The sequence below is a fragment of the Tinamus guttatus genome, unplaced genomic scaffold, assembly GCF_059628265.1.
Source record: "Tinamus guttatus ecotype Peru unplaced genomic scaffold, ASM5962826v1 Tinamus_guttatus_pri_ptg000125l, whole genome shotgun sequence".
NCBI lineage: Eukaryota > Metazoa > Chordata > Aves > Tinamiformes > Tinamidae > Tinamus > Tinamus guttatus.
Window position 1 is genome coordinate 1,927,636 of NW_028288659.1, and position 18,981 is coordinate 1,946,616.

General features: G+C 44.4%; 1 protein-coding gene across 1 annotated transcript in view; it reads right to left on the reverse strand.

Moving 5' to 3' along the window:
• Positions 1-1,307: 1,307 nt before the first annotated feature.
• The window catches only part of NINJ2 (ninjurin 2), a 46,912-nt gene continuing 29,238 nt past the window's right edge, over positions 1,308-18,981 (reverse strand). The window contains exons 2-4 of the mRNA XM_010220681.2: positions 3,378-3,609; positions 2,777-2,964; positions 1,308-2,020 (exon numbers count right to left, since the gene is read on the reverse strand). Coding sequence (XP_010218983.2) covers positions 2,798-2,964; positions 3,378-3,609 — 399 coding nt within the window. The 3' untranslated portion in view covers positions 1,308-2,020; positions 2,777-2,797. The remainder of the gene's footprint in view (positions 2,021-2,776; positions 2,965-3,377; positions 3,610-18,981) is intronic.

Genomic DNA, 18,981 nt, shown 5'->3' on the forward strand with positions numbered 1-18,981 from the left:
GAAGCCATCTCACTCACAAACAGGGGCCAATTCATGAATAGAGACTGCAGTGAAAGCCTGGACCTGAGCTCCGTGCTTGGTACACATGTGGGAGGTAAGATCTTTAACAGCAAAAGCTTACTTAGGTGAAAATTGTGTCCCGTTTTCCCGTCAGCCCTGCCTCCCTTGAATATGAACAGCTTGGCCTAAATAGGGGTCAGGTACAGAGAGGCAAAAGGCAGCCAAGATGGCCAAAGAATCTGATTCCATTGAAATGAGAAATGAGGAAGAGCACTCGAGTGCACTGCTGGCTTGTTGCTTCCCTGAGATGGATGTCAGGAAGCCCGCTCGGCTCCAGCCTTACATACTGCAGTACCTCATTTGGCAGCTCTGATATTGGTGTTACTTTAAATAAACGCAGTTAGGCCAGTAGTGGCTGCAAGCCCTGGACTGATGGTTTTCCATGGGCTGCAAACAGTTTTGTTGCCTCTACAGTGAAGCTTCATCCTGGAGGACCACAGGAGTATTGAGGCTTCCCAGAAACATTACTCCCACACTGCTGTTGGTCAGGGGAGTGGTGGTCACATCTTAGCACCTGATTCACCAAACAGGCTTAGATTCTGCTCAACTTTGCTAATTAAAATTGCAGTACATATAGAATGCCTCTTTTGCAGTCTACTTTTTCTACGCACCTTTTTGCCACTGTGGCTTGAGGGTAGGATCTGATATTAGCCTTAAAAACTTGCCCATAAGCCACAAGATCATTCACAAAGTCATCCAGACAAAGTCACCACTTGTGACTTAAACAGAAATTTAATTCTGAAAAGCCAGATATAGAGGAAACAGAATCTGCTCACATCTGTTTTTTAGCAGTGTCAGTCACTCCCATTAGCTCTTGAAGAATAATACGCACATAACTTTATGAGATTTCTCTCTTAGTGACTGAAAGAGTATGCAAAAAGATGTTATCCATATTGAACACTGATCCGGTCATTGAAAAATCATTTAATAACCAGAAGAGCATGTAATTATTTAAATATGCTTATAACACAGTATTAAAAATACAGTTTTTCAACATAACTACAAAATTCTGATTTGGGAACCAAAATTTTCCAAAGAACTTAAAATACATGAATTCTAACAGATTTTTTTTCTAGTACAACAGAATTCCCAACACTTTCAATATAAAAATTACATATTTTAAAATATTTATATTAATGATAGCCTCTTAAATTATAATGCTGATTTTTTTTATAAAATGATGCATTATGCATCTTCCATTTCTCAGTGTGGTAGTTAGCCTAAGGTGTCTCCCTATGTAAAATGAATTTCTTTTTCTTTTTTTAATCCTAAATATTATCAAACTACTCAGACAGTATTCCTAAGAGAACTCTGATGATGGCATCAGAACATAGTATCTATTTTCTGTCATAGTTCATTTTCCAGTGCTGGAAAGATCTGATTGTTTTCTTAAGTGTTTCCCATTTAATTTTATTTTTAAACAGCTAGGAAAACATTTGAACTCCTTTTAGCCGTGTTGACATACACACACTTTTTTACCCTCCCGTGAGAACTTTTTTTTTAGTTTGAAAAAATCCACTCTTACATTAGGAATACAAAGTATTAGATAGCATAGCTTTAAATATAGCAAATTATGCATGAGACAGAAAAGCTGGACATTTTTTGTTTACTTAGCCTATCAAATAAATTGTTTGAGTTTCTCTACAAAATAAGGTAGTTTTGCATATGAGAAGCAGACAACTAAAATAAGAGAAAAGATTTCCAGAACTGTGCTTTGAAATTCCGTACCTGCTGCTCTTTCTACATCTCTACTAGAAATCACTGCAAGTTGGCTCTACCTTTGAAAAGGAATGTAAGTTTTCACCCCCTGCAGAAGCACAAAAGGGCCTGTATACAACAAAACACATACAATTTTGAAAATTTAACCCATTTCTCTGGATTCCTTGTGAAGACTAGATCCTGCTGAGGTCAATAAAAATATAGAGGAGAGCTTTCCGGCATCAGTCGCTCTGCCCATACCCTGCAGGGAAGACAAAAGATGCCTGGTAAGTACAGGGTAGTAGCACAGGCGGGTAAGAATATGCAGAGGGTACCCGGATCTTCCAGCACTGATGCTGTGGCACTGAGCGCTGACTAGAACTAGGCCAGTGCTGCTGCTTTTCACAGGGGCTTCGGGCCTTTGGATTGTGTTTAGCTGTGGCAGGTCAAGTAAGGAAGAGATAATGACCTTGACCTAAAAGCCCTATGGACCCAAGAATGTGCTGTTTCCTCATCTGTGAAGCCAAGCAGACTGCTAGGCTCTCACACACAAGACTCACTGGAAAATTAAGAGTTAGATTTGTAACCAGCCACCACCAAACCGCATAGGCCATTGTGAAGAGCTCTTTCACCCACTGCATTCCCAGCACCTTATTTTCCTTCTGCTCAGATAACATTGCCATCTTGGTCTGTCTCCCACAACTCAGCCATTTTTCTTTCCAAAATTTAACTCCCAACTGCTAAGGTCGGATTTGCCATCTACTGAAAACTCCTTGCTACTGACTAATCCCAGACATAGAGAGTGGTTTGGTGATGCAGCTACAAAGACCAAGCAAGGTCTCCTTCTCTACAGGAGTTTGTTCAATAGCTCTTGGATGCTGTTGGGACACCAATATTCCTCCACAAAGTCTTTGCTTATTTGTGTAGCAGTCTTCCACTTCTCACCTTGCAGTGATGTTTTCTGAGACTGACAGCCCCTGAAAGGGCAGGCAATGATGGGAACTGACTCTTTCCTTACCTGACTCTCTTGTCCCAACACTTAATAGGGTCCCCTATAATTCCTTGTAGGGTAGAGGCCAGTCTTCTGCACTCCAAAGGCCGTGATGAAGATGTTGAGGATGACTGTGATGAAGATCAGAGCTGTGGCAGCATTGTTGAGGACATCCAGGCGGGGTTGCTTTGTGACATCGTTCAGATTCAGACGAGCTGTGTGATACAATGAAGAAACAAACTGAGATTTGTACTTCAGCTCTATATCAAAATTAAAGGGATTCAGAAGTCTCCAGGCTCCGGGAGCCTTCACTGCCTGCAAACTCAAGGGGGCAAGTTGCCTCTGGGCACCACAGCCACAGAGCTGGGGGAATGGTCTCAGTATCTTTACAGTCACAGTAGCTTGCCCTGAGACAGGTAAAAGGATAGAGCAGATGTCATGTGTGTCTTCTTTTGCAGTGTGGGTGCCAAGGCCATTTAATGGGCTGGTCCTAAATAACCAAGTTACTGCTGCATGGTAGCAGAGCAGATGGCTCCTTGTTCTCCATCCCACCTCCTGGCTGCCCAAACATCAGAGCCAGCTGCTTTGCATCCTGTGAGGGTACCCGGGAGGTAGGACATTGCCTTACCAGTGATGATGAGGAGAATCCCAATGAGCACCTGGAAGAAGAGAGAGATGCTGATGAGCACGATCAGGGTGATGTAGTACTGAAAGGAGGTTCCCTGCTCCAGCACTGCTTTGAGCTGAGTGACGTTGGCCATGAAGAGCGCCACATCCAGCATGCTCTCTGCCACGCTCTTCTTCGTTGCGTAGTGGTTGATGTTCATCGGACCATTAATCCTGAGATGGGGATTCAAGCCCTGGGGGGACAAAGTAACAGCATTACTGGTCTCATTCCTAAGACGACAGGCCTGTCCATACGGGGTGGACTGCTGTCTCATCACAGTGCTTATCTGCAAAGACAGGGGAAAAGGCAAAGCCATGTGTTTTAAAAATGTCAAAAGCACCCAGGGTTGCCTCACACTTGCCTCATGGTATTAATAGGCAAAAGAGCTCTGCAAGGTTAGAAAAATACTGGGTATTTTTATGAATAACAAGCTGTCCAGAGTTATGATAGCATAGATTAACTCAAGCTAGGGATTTTAGAAGGAATATTAAATTCTCTTCCTTGAGGGCACAGACAAGCCTCAAACTTAGGGGGATTAGAGAGAGCTATTCCCTTTTGGGCAGGGTGTTCAAAGAACTGCCAGTGCTGGGATTTATATCTTATCTGAACACTTTTTTTTGCTGACTACTGTTTTCGACAAGGTGCTAGAGCAGATGTTACAATCCTCATTCTCCTGTTTCTGAAACTAAGGACACTACATCTTGAAAATGTCAGGCACTGGAAAGTATGGATACAAAGGGTAGGATTCATCACACTTTAGCTAATCATTCAGATAGGAGGGTTTTTTGCCAGTATAGAGGACCAGGTATTTACCAGGTGCAGGTAATCTGGCTGCTTTTAACTTAATTTCAAGGGGTTGATTATCTGGCTGCTTTCAGCCATCACCTTTCCTTTAACACTTCTGTTAGCTGAGTTCTGCTAGATGTCTGCTAGATGTCCCATATGACAAAAAAAAAAGAGAAGGTGATAGAAAGGAGGCAATTGATTTTAATTCACCTAGAGTATCATCACCTGCTAAGAAACTACCATTGAGGAGGAAAATTGCAAAAGATCTGGATATATCTGCAGTAAGCTCCTGAAAGCAGCACTCTGAGTCTCTCAGATGGTGAGTCTTGCTTTTATCCTAGATAAAGTGCAAAGTATAATCTTTTCTCCATTTTCCAGGAAGAGCAATAGAGTGAAATTACTGCCAGTAATTCATGTTGCTGCACTCTGGCCTCTTGATGCATCCCTGGGGAGCAAGGCCTTTTTCTGAGTGGGATGGGAAGGTGAGCATAGGCAGTGAACCTGTGAGAGTGCTGTCTGTGTGCCCGGCTCTGAAATAGGGGTGCTATTTTTGAAGGGAGCTCAGGCCAACCATCAGTTCATGTGAAAAAAATCACCTAGCAGGCAGAGGGTAGGAAGAATTGTATTCAGTTTGAAATATTGATGAACTGTGATTCCCTAAGAAGAGGTCCACTCAGGGTGGGAAAGTATTTTGGGGGATTTTTTTTTTTTTGATAGTTAAAAGCATGTAATTCTTGAGGTTTTTAACAGTAAAGTAACTGCGGTTAAGAGGCTCCTCTGCAGGGCTTGTATTTCTTCCTATTGAAGGAAGAAGCTAGAGAATCCTGGATGGAGATAAAAGTAGAAGTCTAGAGGGTCTGTAAGGACTTCGAGGTAGTCTGTAGGGTTTCAGGACTTCTTAAGCATTACACTGGTGTCTAAGGCAGCCGAACAGAGATATCTCACATCTCAGAGAAAGGAGGTCGGCAAAAGGTCTGAGCCTCGGAACATGTTCTGATCTCCTAGATTAGGCACTATTGGCTTTCAGCTATCTCAAAAGTGCATGTGCCTGTTGCAACAGAGTGGTGCAGGGTTTGGTATTTGATCCTTTTCATGTGCTTTCTTCTTTGCTCCTGCCGTCATCCCTCCCTGCTGCAGAGGTACAAGGCTGGGCACTGACAGCTCATCTGGGGGCGATGATGAGCTCGGGCTGGGAGAACAACAAAGCTGAACAAACGTGACAGCTTGGGGCAAACGAGTGCCTGGCACGAGGAGGCTGAGCCATCTGCTCCTAGTCGTTTACAAGGGGATGAATAAGGCAAGTCAGGAGCTCTTTTTTTTGAGTGAAAACCCTTTCTTCAAGCTGCCCCTCAAGCTCCTTGACATCTAGTGGGAAATGGGTTGGCCAAACATGGGGCAGGGTTAAAATGTACTAAGCTCCAAGTATCAGATAAACAGGCAACAAAAACAGGTAGCTTTCACATGCATTTTTCCCACATGTGGGTCAAAGCAATGGCATGTTTTGGAGCGTGGAGCAGGAGGCCACAGACACGGAAGGCCACTGCTGTCTGAAGTAGAGTCATGGGCTTGAGGAAATCCTTGCATAGTGCAGTGGAAAACTGGGCAATCCTTCTGGCGGGGTTGGCCCAAAAAGGTGGCCAAAAGGCCACCCATATGACTAAAGCTGGCCGCTGAGCTTACGTTTGCACAGCCAGCCCACGAGGCTCTCTGTGGAAGGGCTTCCCGTGCAGTAAGGGCCTTGCAGAAGTCCTGCTGATTCATCTGCTGCTGAAGTCAGAGTGACCTGGCTCCTCTGCGGATCCTTTTGCAGAATAATCTCCCTAGTCCAGCAAACCTGGAGCCTCAAATAACAAGAGGCTTAAGAAAACCAGCAGCCTTCAGAGACATGGCCTTTTTTTGATAACTCCATAGGCTGGCTTTGCTTGGGATGCCTGGTGCCACTGCTGTCAGCAGCTCCCCACGCCATCTGTGGCATATGAGTTGGATGCTTGTGACCCTTATCATTTTTTTTTTTTAAACTGCCACAGCTCTTCGAACTGAACCATTGCTGCTTTTGCTCTGTCTGAGTGGAGCCCTGTGAAGTGCAGAGGTTCAGAAGCTGATTCACAAGCAACTCGGGTTTCCCTGCAGCTGGAGAGCAGGGAAGCGGGGGAGGTTACGTGGGATCGCTGGTGAGATGAAGTGATCCCCTTCTGGCAATCATAGCCCTGGGTTAAATCACAGGACATGTTTTAAGGTTTATCAATGTGCTTTATATCCTTGGGCTAAATCTGGTGTCCTTCTAGTCACTTAGAAAGCATTTCCCCTTCTGAGAGTGGGGGAGCTCTGCCTTTCCCCCTTTAGAGCTGGTCCAAGAGGAAAACTTGCTATCACACAGTGAGTCTGGGTGAGCGCTGTCCCAGGGCCAGCAAACGTCGACTGCCAAAGAGCAGCTGCCACGGTGCAGCAATTCCCCAAGGATGGGAGGTTATTATAATAATATCCCCTCCTTTAAGGGAACGGAGGTTAGGACACGGAGAAGTAAAGGCTGGTCACACGGCTCTGGCTGAGCTGCTGCTAGAACTTGGCTCTCGCATCCTTTGCGGGTGTTTTGCCTTTCCCTGTTACACAGCCTTCTTGCCATACAAAAGCTGATGGCTTCAGCCTGACCCCAGGCAAATCTCTTTGTGCGCTTTTTGCATAAGCGTGCTGCAGTGAAGCACACTGCTAGAGAGGGCTCAGCGAGGCTCTCCTTCGGGTTTCATAATCGTAGGCTTTATATTCACTCGAAGCCAAAAAAAAAAAAAAAAATCCCTCTGCATCAATTTCCACCTCTACTGTTATTTTGATTTTCGTAGGAATTACTATAGAAAGAAGGCAGAACATCACAAGTGTGGGGGTGGGTATTTTAATGTGATCTCTATTTCTGCTCTATGGAGCTGTCAAATCACAGGGCTGTGAAGCCTTACTTTAGCACCAGAGGGCATGCTGAGCTCCCCAGCTGCTGAGTGCTGCATTGCTAGTGAAAACTACCTGAAAAATTTTCCACTGAAACTACTTTTCAAGGGAAATTCTTTCTTCTTACTTTATATATATATATATATATATTTTTTTTTTTTTTTTTTTTTTTTTGCAACACCTTTCCTCTGAAGAGTTTTGGAGGCAGTTCATTAAAATATTTCTTTCCAAAGTTCTCAGGCCTTTAGGTCTAAAGCTTTCTCAAAGCTGCTTACACAATTTCTATAAAAACTTCCAGTTTTTCTTGCATTTTTCGAGGCAGGGGGGGAGAAAGAAAATGGAGAGCAGATCTAATCTCAAATCTGTGTGCTTTGTGGTTTTTTGTGACCCTCTCCTCAGGGGAGAACAGGCTGAAAGAGACACCAGGACAGCATGAGATTCAGAAGTATGAGAATGATAATCCTCTTCATGGGAGCGCTCTGGCAGAAGGGGATGTCTGAGGAGAAACTATATTATTTGGCAATTAGTTCCAAGGGAAATGCTGAAGGATGCCAAGGAAAACAGACATGAATGCGGGCCGTGCACAGAGAGGGGTAGGTGCGGAGCCGCGCGCCGCGGGGAGCGCAGCCGATAAACAGCCGCGCGTAGGCGAGCGCACTCAGACGTGCACGCAGCCCATCAGGCGCTGGGGGAAATCTGGGGGGTATTTTTCCATGGTATTTGCCAGTTGGCAGCTTTAGGAGGACTGTCTAAACCTCAGTTGGTAAGGGTTAAAGCACACAGAAACTTGTCTTGCGAGGTAGGAGGGGAGCCTGGTTCCCTTCCCATAGGCTGGGCGCAGAGATTAAAGGCCCTGCTCTCAATCAATACTTCTACTTTTAAGCTCCCACTCATTAGCTGTTCTGCTTATCACTGCAGTTCCTGACTTCTACAGCTGGAATGAATGGAGCAACTTTAATATTTTTTGGCCTTTAATATTTGGGGGACATAAGGAGAATACTTTGGCCAATGCCATGTGGAGCATAAACTCTTTGAGGCAAAGAGAATTTGTGTGTGTGTGTTTTCCCTCTCTTCCAGTGCAACATGGCAACAAGCATCCTGGCTGCCTTCCACAAACAGGGGTAATCCTACACCCTGCCATGGGGGCTGTAGCAAAGGAAAGCTGAGTGTTTGGGCCTGTCCCTTCGACTCTTTGGCCTCTGCTGAGGCTGCCAGCTAGTCCAGTTGTTGTGGTTAAGCTATTTTTTTAATACAGCCAGCTGTTCTGCTCACCAGGGGTTCCATCCAGAGCCAAATGGTTACATTGACTTCAACTTCAATTGGATAAAGCCCAGAAAACAAGCCGGGAATGCTTTCCGTGTCTTGGGCTCTCCCCACACCTGGGAGTGGTCCTCATCAAGCTATTTCTCTGATAAGATCTTACCGTTCTGCAAGAGGGAAGTGGAGAATTGTCACTGCTTTGTTAAGGGGGCTTGTTGATGCCAGCTGCTTGGAAGAGAGGTTTTTAATCTAAAAGCATCTTCCAAGGGCATAGAGCCAGCACTTCTTCAGCAGTAGAAGGCTAGGCAAGTAGTAGGTACAGGTCTTGTTTTCTTGCTTAACACCATTTACTTTTCCTTTCGCCCTGTTCTCGTTCTCTGTTTCCTGTATCCGCCTCATGTGTCTTGTCTCATGGCTGTGTGCAAGTTTGATGAGCTCCTTGGGCAGTAATGCGAGTGCTGTCATGCAAAGACAACAGTGAGGGAGTCCCCTGGGGATGGTCACAGCAATAAAGGGACAAATGCGCACGTGGGTGGGATGCCAGCAGGGTATTCCTGCCTAACTCTGCTGAAAGTTCAGCCTTATACTCCTGTTACAACTTGCCAAAATAAGGATATATAGGAATAGCGGGATCAACAGAAACCTCAATATCAGCTTCCAATCCTTCATCTTTATGTGGTACTCAGTTGGGCAGACCCCTGGCTCTCAGAGGGGACAGGAGAACAGCCCGCATGAGTCATGAAGTAGCACAGCTCTACTGCCAGTAGGACGGCAGCCGTGCTCCTTGCCCTCCGGCTCGCACTGCGATCGGGCTCGCTTCTGCTTCGTGGATGGCTGTGGTGCTCGCAGCTGTGAAGACCTGCTTGTCACATCAGGCGTGCTCTCTCCTTTCCCTTCCCTCAAGTCCTTGTGTCTCCTGTGCCTCTCGCAGAGTCTTCCTGTTCCCGTCTGCATCTTTCTGTCCTGCCCCTGCTCTCTCTGTTCATCCTTTTCCTCTGTTCTCTCCTTCTCCATGGTTTTCTCCCCCGGTTCCTTTCACCTTGTCTTTCACCCACACTTTCCTGCCCTTGGTCTGCTCTCTTCCTTTGCGTACCTCCTTTCTCTCCTCTCCTTGGCACTCAGCACTGCTGTATGACTAGCTTCTTGAACCCATTCTCTCTCACATGCCACTCACAGCCTGCTATGCTAGAGGGCAACATAAATTATGCATCTCTCAAATAACTGTCTTGACTAATCTATATTAAACTCTCTAGTTAAGTGTATTTATGATGCTGAATTGAAGAGATCCAGGAATCAGCTGGCAGGCTTCAGAGCTGAGCTGGAATAGAAGATAACTTTTTCCAAGTAGCTGAAGCAAGGAAGAAGGGGCATTGGCAGAACTACTTTATCGGTAGTTCAGAAGCAATAAGTGTGTTTGGAGGGGTTCAAGGGCTGCTTGGCACCAGCAATTGCAATATGCCAATGTATGATATTTGATTGTTAAAGAGAAACAACTGGGTGTACATGTGTGGTAGACAGGGCACAGCTCTCTGAATATGTGCAATTGGGAGTGCACTCAAAAGGATTATCTGGAACAATTATCTCCAAAGTCAGGATATAGAAGTTGGAGCCTATTCAAGTCACTTGTGTTTAGCACCCAGAGCAGATTTACCCTAGTGTTTTTTTTTTTTTTTTTTTTTAAGACAAGTGGAGACTTAAAACAGCTTTACAAGAGAAATTAAAAGTAGGTTAGCAGAGAAAATGAGTTTATAAAAAATAGAAGAGCAGCCGGCAGGCACAACAGTGACTATTGCATTGTGCTTACAAAGCTAAGCGAGTTGAGATGAAAAAATCCTCAAGCTGGATGGCTTATGGCTGAAAATATTAAGAAAAGCTGGGCCTGATCTCACAGATTGCTGCCAAGTCCAAAGTGCAAGTGTGTTCATATATGTTATTTTAATTCAAAACATTTCTAAAGCTAGTCCAAAATTTGAACTTCTTCAAAGTCTAAGGGTGCTTGGATCCATCGCTGAGGATCAGATTGATTTCTAAAACTGAGACAACACCACAGATCTATTATGTCAGACCAAAAGCTGCTCTTGGACTGTGGTTGGCAGCAGATACCTCGGTGAAAATATAAGAATGGGACAAGCATATGGCAGTGGTCTCTTGTAGTCTATGCACCCAGTAATCTGTGACAGTCACTCCAGCTCTGGACTGATTTTCGTCTTCATGCGAGGAAGTTTGGGGTTAATTTGTGCATCAGTCACATGTTTGTTCTGTGGTTTAGGGCATACTATTTTTTCTTCCCTCCTCTTGGTTTCCTTATATACAAAATAATGAGAATACTTCCATGTGTGATGTGGCTAAGATGTCCTGCAGACGTACCCTATCTGCTTGTTTGATGCATATAATACACAGACTGAATTTATAATTCAGGCAAGCCACTAAAGTCAATGGAGTTACGCCAAGTGCATTTGTATTCCTACGCCTTTTTGACAGTGTTTCTCAGATAAACCTCCTTCTAAACTGCCCTGGAGTTCAATTCAGGTACAGATTTTGACTTGCACAATCCTCTGGCTACCCTCCTGGTGGTTGGGGCTTCTGAGGAAAGGAGGCTGGAGAAGCGGGCCCCACAGTACAAGAGGCATGTGGAGCTGCTGGACAGAGTCCAGCACAGGGCCACAAGGATGATCAGGGGCCTGGAACATCTGCCCTACAAGGAGAGGCTGAGGGAGCTGGGCCTGTTCAGCCTGGAGAAGAGAAGGCTGAGAGGGGACCTGATCAGTGTCTATAAGTACCTCAAGGGAGGGAGTGCAGAGGATGGTGCTGCCCTCTTTTCACTGATGGCCGCCGACAGAACTAGAGGTAATGGCCACAGACTGAAGCACCAAAAGTTCCATAGGAACTTAAGGAAAAATTTCTTAACAGTGAGGGTGACAGAGCCCTGGAACAAGCTGCCCAGAGAGGTTGTGGAGTCTCATTCTCTGGAGATCTTCAAAACCCGCTTGGAGGCACTCCTGTGCCACGTGCTCTAGGTGACCCTGCATGTGCAGGGGGTTGGACTAGATGACCTCTAGAGGTCCCTTCCAACCTTGAGCATTCTATGATTCTAAGACCAGACAGAGGTCTATGGTTATGGATCTCAATGGAGATCACACAGGGTTGAAAAGGTCACATTTATAAACAGTGAAATTCAGGATATTTGATCCTTCTGTAATTTAAAAGAGCTCTTATCCGCAGAGCATTTTTATACCACCAGGTACTAACGCTTGCCATGTCTTTGTCCTGTGGGTTCTTGTCCTTGTCTCCAGTTCCAGTGCTCGCCAGCACCACCAACCAGACCCTGCTGACTTAGTCTCACCTAGGTCCCTCTTATTCATTTTCTTCAAAAACTACCAGGCTCAGCTTCCTTCTCTGCCAGGAGATTGAGTCAGTCTCTGGACCTAAAAAGGCCAAATCTGCTTTTTTTTTTTTCTTTTTTTTTTCTTTTTTTCCCTTCCCCTGTTAAGAACTGGTGCATTCTGAGTTGTGTTTGCCCACAGTTGAACTTCTTTTAAAGAGTGCCATTTGCCCATCTTCAATAAACTCTTGTTTCTATATTTATTTCAAGTCTGGTCAAAGTAGGTACGAAGTGCAGAAATTGGTGAAGCAGTAACTAGGTAATGTGAGCAGATGTGTGTAATTAGCAGTGTACTCCAGGGCAGGGAAGTCTGCAGAGCAACATCTCCAGTCTGTGCTAGGCTGCTTGGGAATGTCCTGCAGAGAAAGAACCTCGACTGTCTCTGGAAAGATTTTAAACACATTAGGAGTGTTCTAGCAAATGGCTGTTGCATTTTAACATGAGAAAATGCAAAGTGATGCATGGCCACGGCTGTTCAGATTCAATTAGTGTTAACGCCCTTCCATTAAAGTCTCTGGCTGCAGGGGCTGCCTCTTGCTCTGGAGCCTGCTGTGCCAAGGAAGGAAGGCTGCTCCTGTCTCATGAGGGCTAGGGCTCGGAGGAACTAAGAGAGGACAGGAGGTGCCATGCTCAGGAGGAGACTTTGTCCTCCCAGGGCTGCACACAGAGGGTCCTCTGTGTTCCTTGTAGCACATCCATAGTGTCTTTCTGAGCCTGGCTCTAGAGTAGTTGTGCTTGATTGCTCTGTGTGGAGCCACTATCTTAGCACTTCTGCTTGTGATTTGGTTATTGTCTGGCTGAGGTTATTGCTCCTCTTTTTGAATGGGTTATGGCATGTCACTTAGTTCTATTTTAGAGGTCTTTTATTAGTATTCTTGTTGCTCAGATGGAGAGGAATGGGATCACATTGGGTAAGGGCATCGCCAGGAGCCAGAGAGGTCTGAGCTTGGTTTGAGGCTATTGTAGAATTTCTGTCTTGGGTTCTTGGTAAAAAATAAAATCATTTTTTTCGTCATATGCTAAGAGTTTCCAGGAAAAGACAATACTTCTTTTGTGAGTGTAAGGTCACTAAAATAGAGACTGCACTCGCATAGGTCAACTACTAATAACTCTATTAGATAAAAATGTATGAGGGTCCTAACAGGTTAACTAAATTTTTAGTAGGATATATAGTTTGTGCAGACAGCTTACAAATGTAACTATCGTTCATGCTTTAATAGATAAGCCAAAAAGGTGTATCTCACAGATCAGGGTTGGAGGCAGAGTGCAGAACAAGAGCTGCTGTCCTGTTTTTCAGTGTCCTGCTGCCACCCCAAAGCCCTCTTGCCTCACAGCAGACTTAAGGTTAGCTCTTTTTTTTAGCACTTTATTTTTTAATGACAAAACATGAGCATAGCAGCTTCTGAAGCACCAGGTACGGGCTTTCTATTTCCTACATTTGCCACCTCAACTCTTCAAGGTGTATATTAAATGACCATGAATTCGCTGGCTTGATGGATGCACATGGATTTCATTTCTCCTTTGAGGGGCAAGGTACTGAACAATTGTTTGAGTGTGTATTGCTGTAAAAATGATCTCTATGAGGCAAAACTGAATCAAAGAAGGCACTTGAAATAAAATCCAACTTGCTGCTGGCTAAAGCACTGCGTAAAGCAGCTGTTTTCAACCTGTATCCTATGGTGCCTTGGAAAGTTGGCTGCTAAAAGATCTAAGGCAACTAAGAAAAGCCAACTTGTATACAGGAGAACTCTGGAATATATGTTACATCTCAGAAGCTGTCTGCCACCCTGCTGAAAAACATGTAGGAGTTCAAAGTTTCAAAGCAATGGAAAACCCTCAGTTATATACTTTAGTGGTACTCCCTTTTAAGCATGAAAGGTCAAGCTTGTGTCCCTTCAAAGGTAGTAAGCATGTATTGCATTGAAATCAATGGTGCTCTACTTCTCATCTTTTGGGAAAACTGTCACTAATTCAAGTCAGAAAGCAGATACTTCAGCTGCAGGAGCAGGGGATGCAGAGCACAGGGATGGAATGTTGTTATCTGTTCCAGGTGGTACCCAGACACCTCATCACAAACTGGCCTAGGCGACAGATGCCTAGTAAACAATCTTAACAATTGACAAAGTCAATTAAGTCAAAGGCTGAGAAAAAGAATCTCTTTCTCAGTTTTTCACTGCAGATCTGTGGGCTGAATGATTTGCATAGGAGCACATAGGCAGTCTGCAGCAGAACAAGAAATCTAACCCAATGATCCAATTCTCTTAAGCATGTGATGTTGCCTTCCTTCTTTCAGATGGAAGGTTGCCAAGTCTTGATCTGGTATTGGAACAAGATAAACCTATCCTTTGTCTTCTTTTCCAACTGTCCTCTCTTTCATTACCACATCTAGTATCTTCTGTTTCTGGGGTCATTGTTTTAGGAATGATATGGCAAAAGAAGTACCCAAGCTTCTCTGTAGTCTTGCTGATGTTAGCTGAAGTGCGTGAATCTGAACCAACAGGAAAATCCAGATAGGGTTGGGGTGAATTTTGTGCCATGACCTGTTTTTGGCCATATGTGACAGAAACCTGGAGCAGACAAAACCTTGAGGTAGAATGGCCTCACATCAAAAGGCTTCCAGAGTCTCTAGTCAGTAAACACTGAGATTATGAGAACAGTCTATTAAGCTAAAAAGCATAATTCTTTAATTAGTGAAACCTCATGATCTCTGGGTGAGACACACTAACTTATAAAATGGAGTGTCTTTGCATAGTGAGTCCAATCCTTCCGTCTTGGTTTGTCTCCCAGCAATTTCCACCTCCTTCCTGGTATGTAGAAACCTGGCAGTCTCCTTTATGTCCCCAAGACAGCTTCTCCCTGTTGACTCTGGGGCTCGGTTCTGGGTCTGCTCCCTGGTGCTTGCTGATTTACTTGCCCTCTTCCCTGCCTAGCTAAACCTTCCCTTGTGGAGCATGTTTCAGTTCTCCTAGGCATCTTTTTACCCTCCCTTCCAGAGCCCTCTATAGGATCAAAGGACAAACAACTTGGATCAGGCAAACAGGCAGCCTCCTTTAGAGAAGGAAAGCCTAGCCTAACCATGCCTCATATGCGGCATATAGTCTCTATACAGTATACTGGAAGAATCCAGGCTACGTGGTTGTGGCATCTATCTACCTATGACAATTGGCCCTTTTAGCACTCTGTTTTAGGCAAAGCTAGGCCTGCACAAGAGCCACCTTCCTCAGCTGAACTCGCGTAGCAGGCCATGCGGGCAGGCTCCTTGCAGAAAGCTGGCAGCGCCGGGCTCCAAGGCTGTTCTCATGCTCTGTGTGTCTTCCTGGAGGTTGCCTGCTTTGATAGGCTGACCTGTGCACAGGGAGAGAGAGGCCTTGGAGGAGGAGCAGGGATTGCAACAGAGCAATTTTTTTCTTCTTCGTGGTGCAGATTTTCCCAAGCCACACACAACCATTTACATCTCCAGCATCGTCACCCACCCAAGGTCCAAGCTCTGCAATGAATCTCCCTGCACAGAGGTGGCATTCCCAAGCAAAGCATTGACACTAGAGGGCACTGGGACCCAGGGACCTGATGACACAGCTCATGGGTTCACCATGGGAGCCCTTCAGCTATAGAAGACAAGGGACAGCTCCAGTAAATCATTCTTGCAAAACCATAGGATACCCATGAGGAAAGCCTGAGATCAATGGATCTGGCATCTTAATGCTTCATATGGATTTAGCAACTTTAGGCACCTGAGTTGGGAAACTTTGGTTCTATTGTTCCCATTATTAATTTCCTTAGTAATAAGAAATATTATCTTTTACTTTCCCTTGTCTCCCTGGCTCTAGACCAAGGGTGGATCATGCTTTTGTTTAGCTTTATAGTTTCTTATGTTGAGGAGGACTCATGACGTAAGGTTGTTCTTCCTCTTCCTTTCCACCTTTTAGGGCAGCTTGATGGTCTTGTAAAAGCTATCTGTACTAAAGTCAGGATACCGCTATAGTGTGCTGTAAAAATGGCCATTCATATATCAGTAATTGTTCTTATAAACTGTGAAGCACAACTGGATAAAGATCTGAACTGAAGCAACCAGGGATGTGTCCTGTTTCTGGAAAAAAAAAGGTACAGGGACTTCCTGGTTCAGCTTTTGTTCCCCTTGGTGCAAGTTAAACAATTAAAATGCTTCATCTTTGGCAATTTCACTTAAAATCATAATGTCAAATTAAATTATAGTCCATTAGTGCATCTCTGGAAATGTTTTTATTAAAATAGTTAGCAAGAGCAAGCAAAGTGGCAGAACTGAAGTACCAGGATCAGATTTTTTTTTTTTTTTTTTTTTTTTTTAATGCTGACGGATAACATACCCATTCCTTTTGGCAAACTGGATTGCGTAGCTAATGTTAAACTGCTTGGGAGATTGCCAGGTCACTAGCACAACAGAGGAACTACTTGAGAAACCCAGCATGATGCATCTGGCCAAGGGCTGATGGGGAGTGTTGGGCAAAATGCTAACTAAAATGAGAGACTAGAGCCTGAACGGTCTAGGATAACAGCTATCAGGAATTCAGTAAAAATGGAAGGGATTTTTGCTGCTTTTCTTTTTTCATTTGTGAACTGTTCCTTTTGTGTAGGTCTCTGAGATGGAGCAGAGGCTGAAGGCAGGGAGGAGAGGTGTTGTCTCGCTGCCCAGGATGTTACAGGGCTGCAGGATGACCACTCTGGTGGCTCCGTGTCCCTCTCCCCCACCAGCCTTCCTGCTGAGCTTAGAAACTCCAGTCTTTGATTCTCTAGGTGCCACGTTACACTGCCCAGTCCCTTTTGGATCTTGATTTCTAAAAATCCTGATTTCTTTTCACTGTTTATTGGGGAAAGGCAGGTGGAAGGAGAAACGGCTGCATCAGGTGGGCCCTGAGATAACCAGTAGGTGGTGCTCAGAAGTAAATGTGAAGAGGTGCTCCATCACAGCCATGGTGGGCAGGACTTTGGAGCACAGTCAACCGTCCTGTGCCTTGGCTAAAATGCTAGCAATTTTTTTCCAGTGTATGGATTTAGATATAATAAAGACTAAAAGGAGTTATATGCTACCTGGATAGTATCCTGGATTAGGAGATACTGCAAAAGTGAGCTGTATAGTTCAGAAACTTCCCTGAGTAGTGGCACAAGTAGGGTCTGAAGTCTAGCAGCAGAGTTCAGAAAGCGTAGGAATCACTTGTGCTTCTAGAATGCTTCATGTAACTCATTTAAGATATAATGATATAGGAATGCACACAGTAGAAGAGATATGCAGCAACTATAGAGCTAAATCCCTCTCTCCTTTTCATTCTCTCAGTCTTCTGTTTTAGAAATGTTGTATTTTTCTGTTTTGATAAAATAATGCACAGGATTCTGAGGTACATTGTAACTGGAAATTATAGTGAGTAATGTTGCAACAGCTTAGAAGGTGGGTACTGTAAGCAGCTACTTCAGAGGCTGGACATACATGCAAAACTGACTCTAAAATTACCATTTTTAATGATTAATGTAGTGCTCAAAGGTTTTCTTTCTAATAACAACTACATGACACCAATTTCTCCCACCGAAATTTCTCTTTGAGTAAAGTTCTCTCCTGCCCTGCTTTAAAAGTATGTGACCCAAGTTTCAATAGCAGCCTCCTGAAGTCTTAAATTTCTCTTCACTGCACCACTGATAGGACACTGCACTGGGGTTTGAAGAAGTACTGTGGTTTGGGATCAGTTCCCAACACAGTTGGTGCTGTGGCTGCTCAGTCTCATGTAAAAGCAACAGTAAAGGTCAGATTGGACAGTGTTTCAGGAGTGCAATTGAGCTTGACGTAAACCCCGTGCAGCCACAATACTGATGGTGCAGGGAATGCAAGCAAGCACAGACTTGGTCCTGCAGTTTTAATTTTGAAAGCAATCATTACAGCAATCCTCCTCTGAAAGGAGCAGTCTCTCACAGTCTTGAAGAGTGAATGTCTACCTATCTCAAATCCATCTGGAGAAAGAACATATACTGTTAGCTTCTACCTGAAGACATAGGCAACAGACCTTGAGAGCGAGAGAGAAGGACCAGTATTTCAGAAATATTTCAAGAGTCCCACATAGCGGATTTTGGTGATTCCAAAAGAGGTGAGGATTTTCTGAGTGACTGGGGAGAGAGATGTGTTAGTGAAACCAGTCCTCTGAACACTCACAGGCTGCCAAGGAAGCTCATATGCTGAAATCATATTTGTGAGGGTATTCTGCAAGCAGCAGGTGTGCATAGGGAGGAAAATCACTTTGCTGATTCCTGCCATGTTAGTAGGGCTGAGGTGTTTGGTATAGGTTTGTCCCTGATTACAACAGCAGGGAACATCCAATTTTTTTTTTGTTATCCATTGAGTCCAGCATTTGTCTTGGGCTCGTGGAGGCCATAACTGGTTTATAGTTCTTTCACTTCAAATTTAATAGTGGTCTCTCTTGAGTGTTCAACCAAGTTATGCTCTTGTAATGAGCCGAACAGAGCTGGAACTTCTGGTATAACCAGAGGGAACTTCTCACCCACGGTACTTTGCTTAGGCGGCTGTTCTAGACAGCAGTACAGCGAAAAGATGCTCTCTTAAAATATCACTGTCTCAGGTCTTTCTAGTCACTTGAGGTGGATCGAAACAAATTTTGAGATTTGTTATGCTGACATATCTAAAGTGTCCCAGGAAATGCTTTGCATCAGGAAAGCCAAGACAATATTTAGCTAAACGTCTGCAGAATGGCATTTGGGCTGCTACCATCTTTAGCCAAAGACCTGTTTGACATGTACCTGACTTAATGGCCAGCTGTGTTTGTGCTGAAAGTTGTGGGGAAGAAAGCTTCCTCTCACCTCCCTGTGGGAAATAGGAGCAGGCATTCAGTGGGCAGTGGTGGGGTGGGTTTTTCTATCCAAGGGCACTGAGTAATAGCTCCTTTTGGCTTTGGTGGAATTGGCACATAGCCAGCACTTCTGCAAGCCAGATGGGGTTTATGAGTGTTTGAGGCAATCTTCTCTAGTTTGAGAAAGTAATTAAGAAGATGCATTTAATTAGGCCAGAGAAATAAATTCAGAAGACGGGAACCCAATTCAGCAGAAGCTGCGATTGCCTAGATTTCCAAAGACATCATTTTGGTAAAAAATTATCAAGAATACATCCCCTCAGAGACACTCTCTAAGTATCCTTGCTGACAACAAGAGTATATCATCCGGAATAAG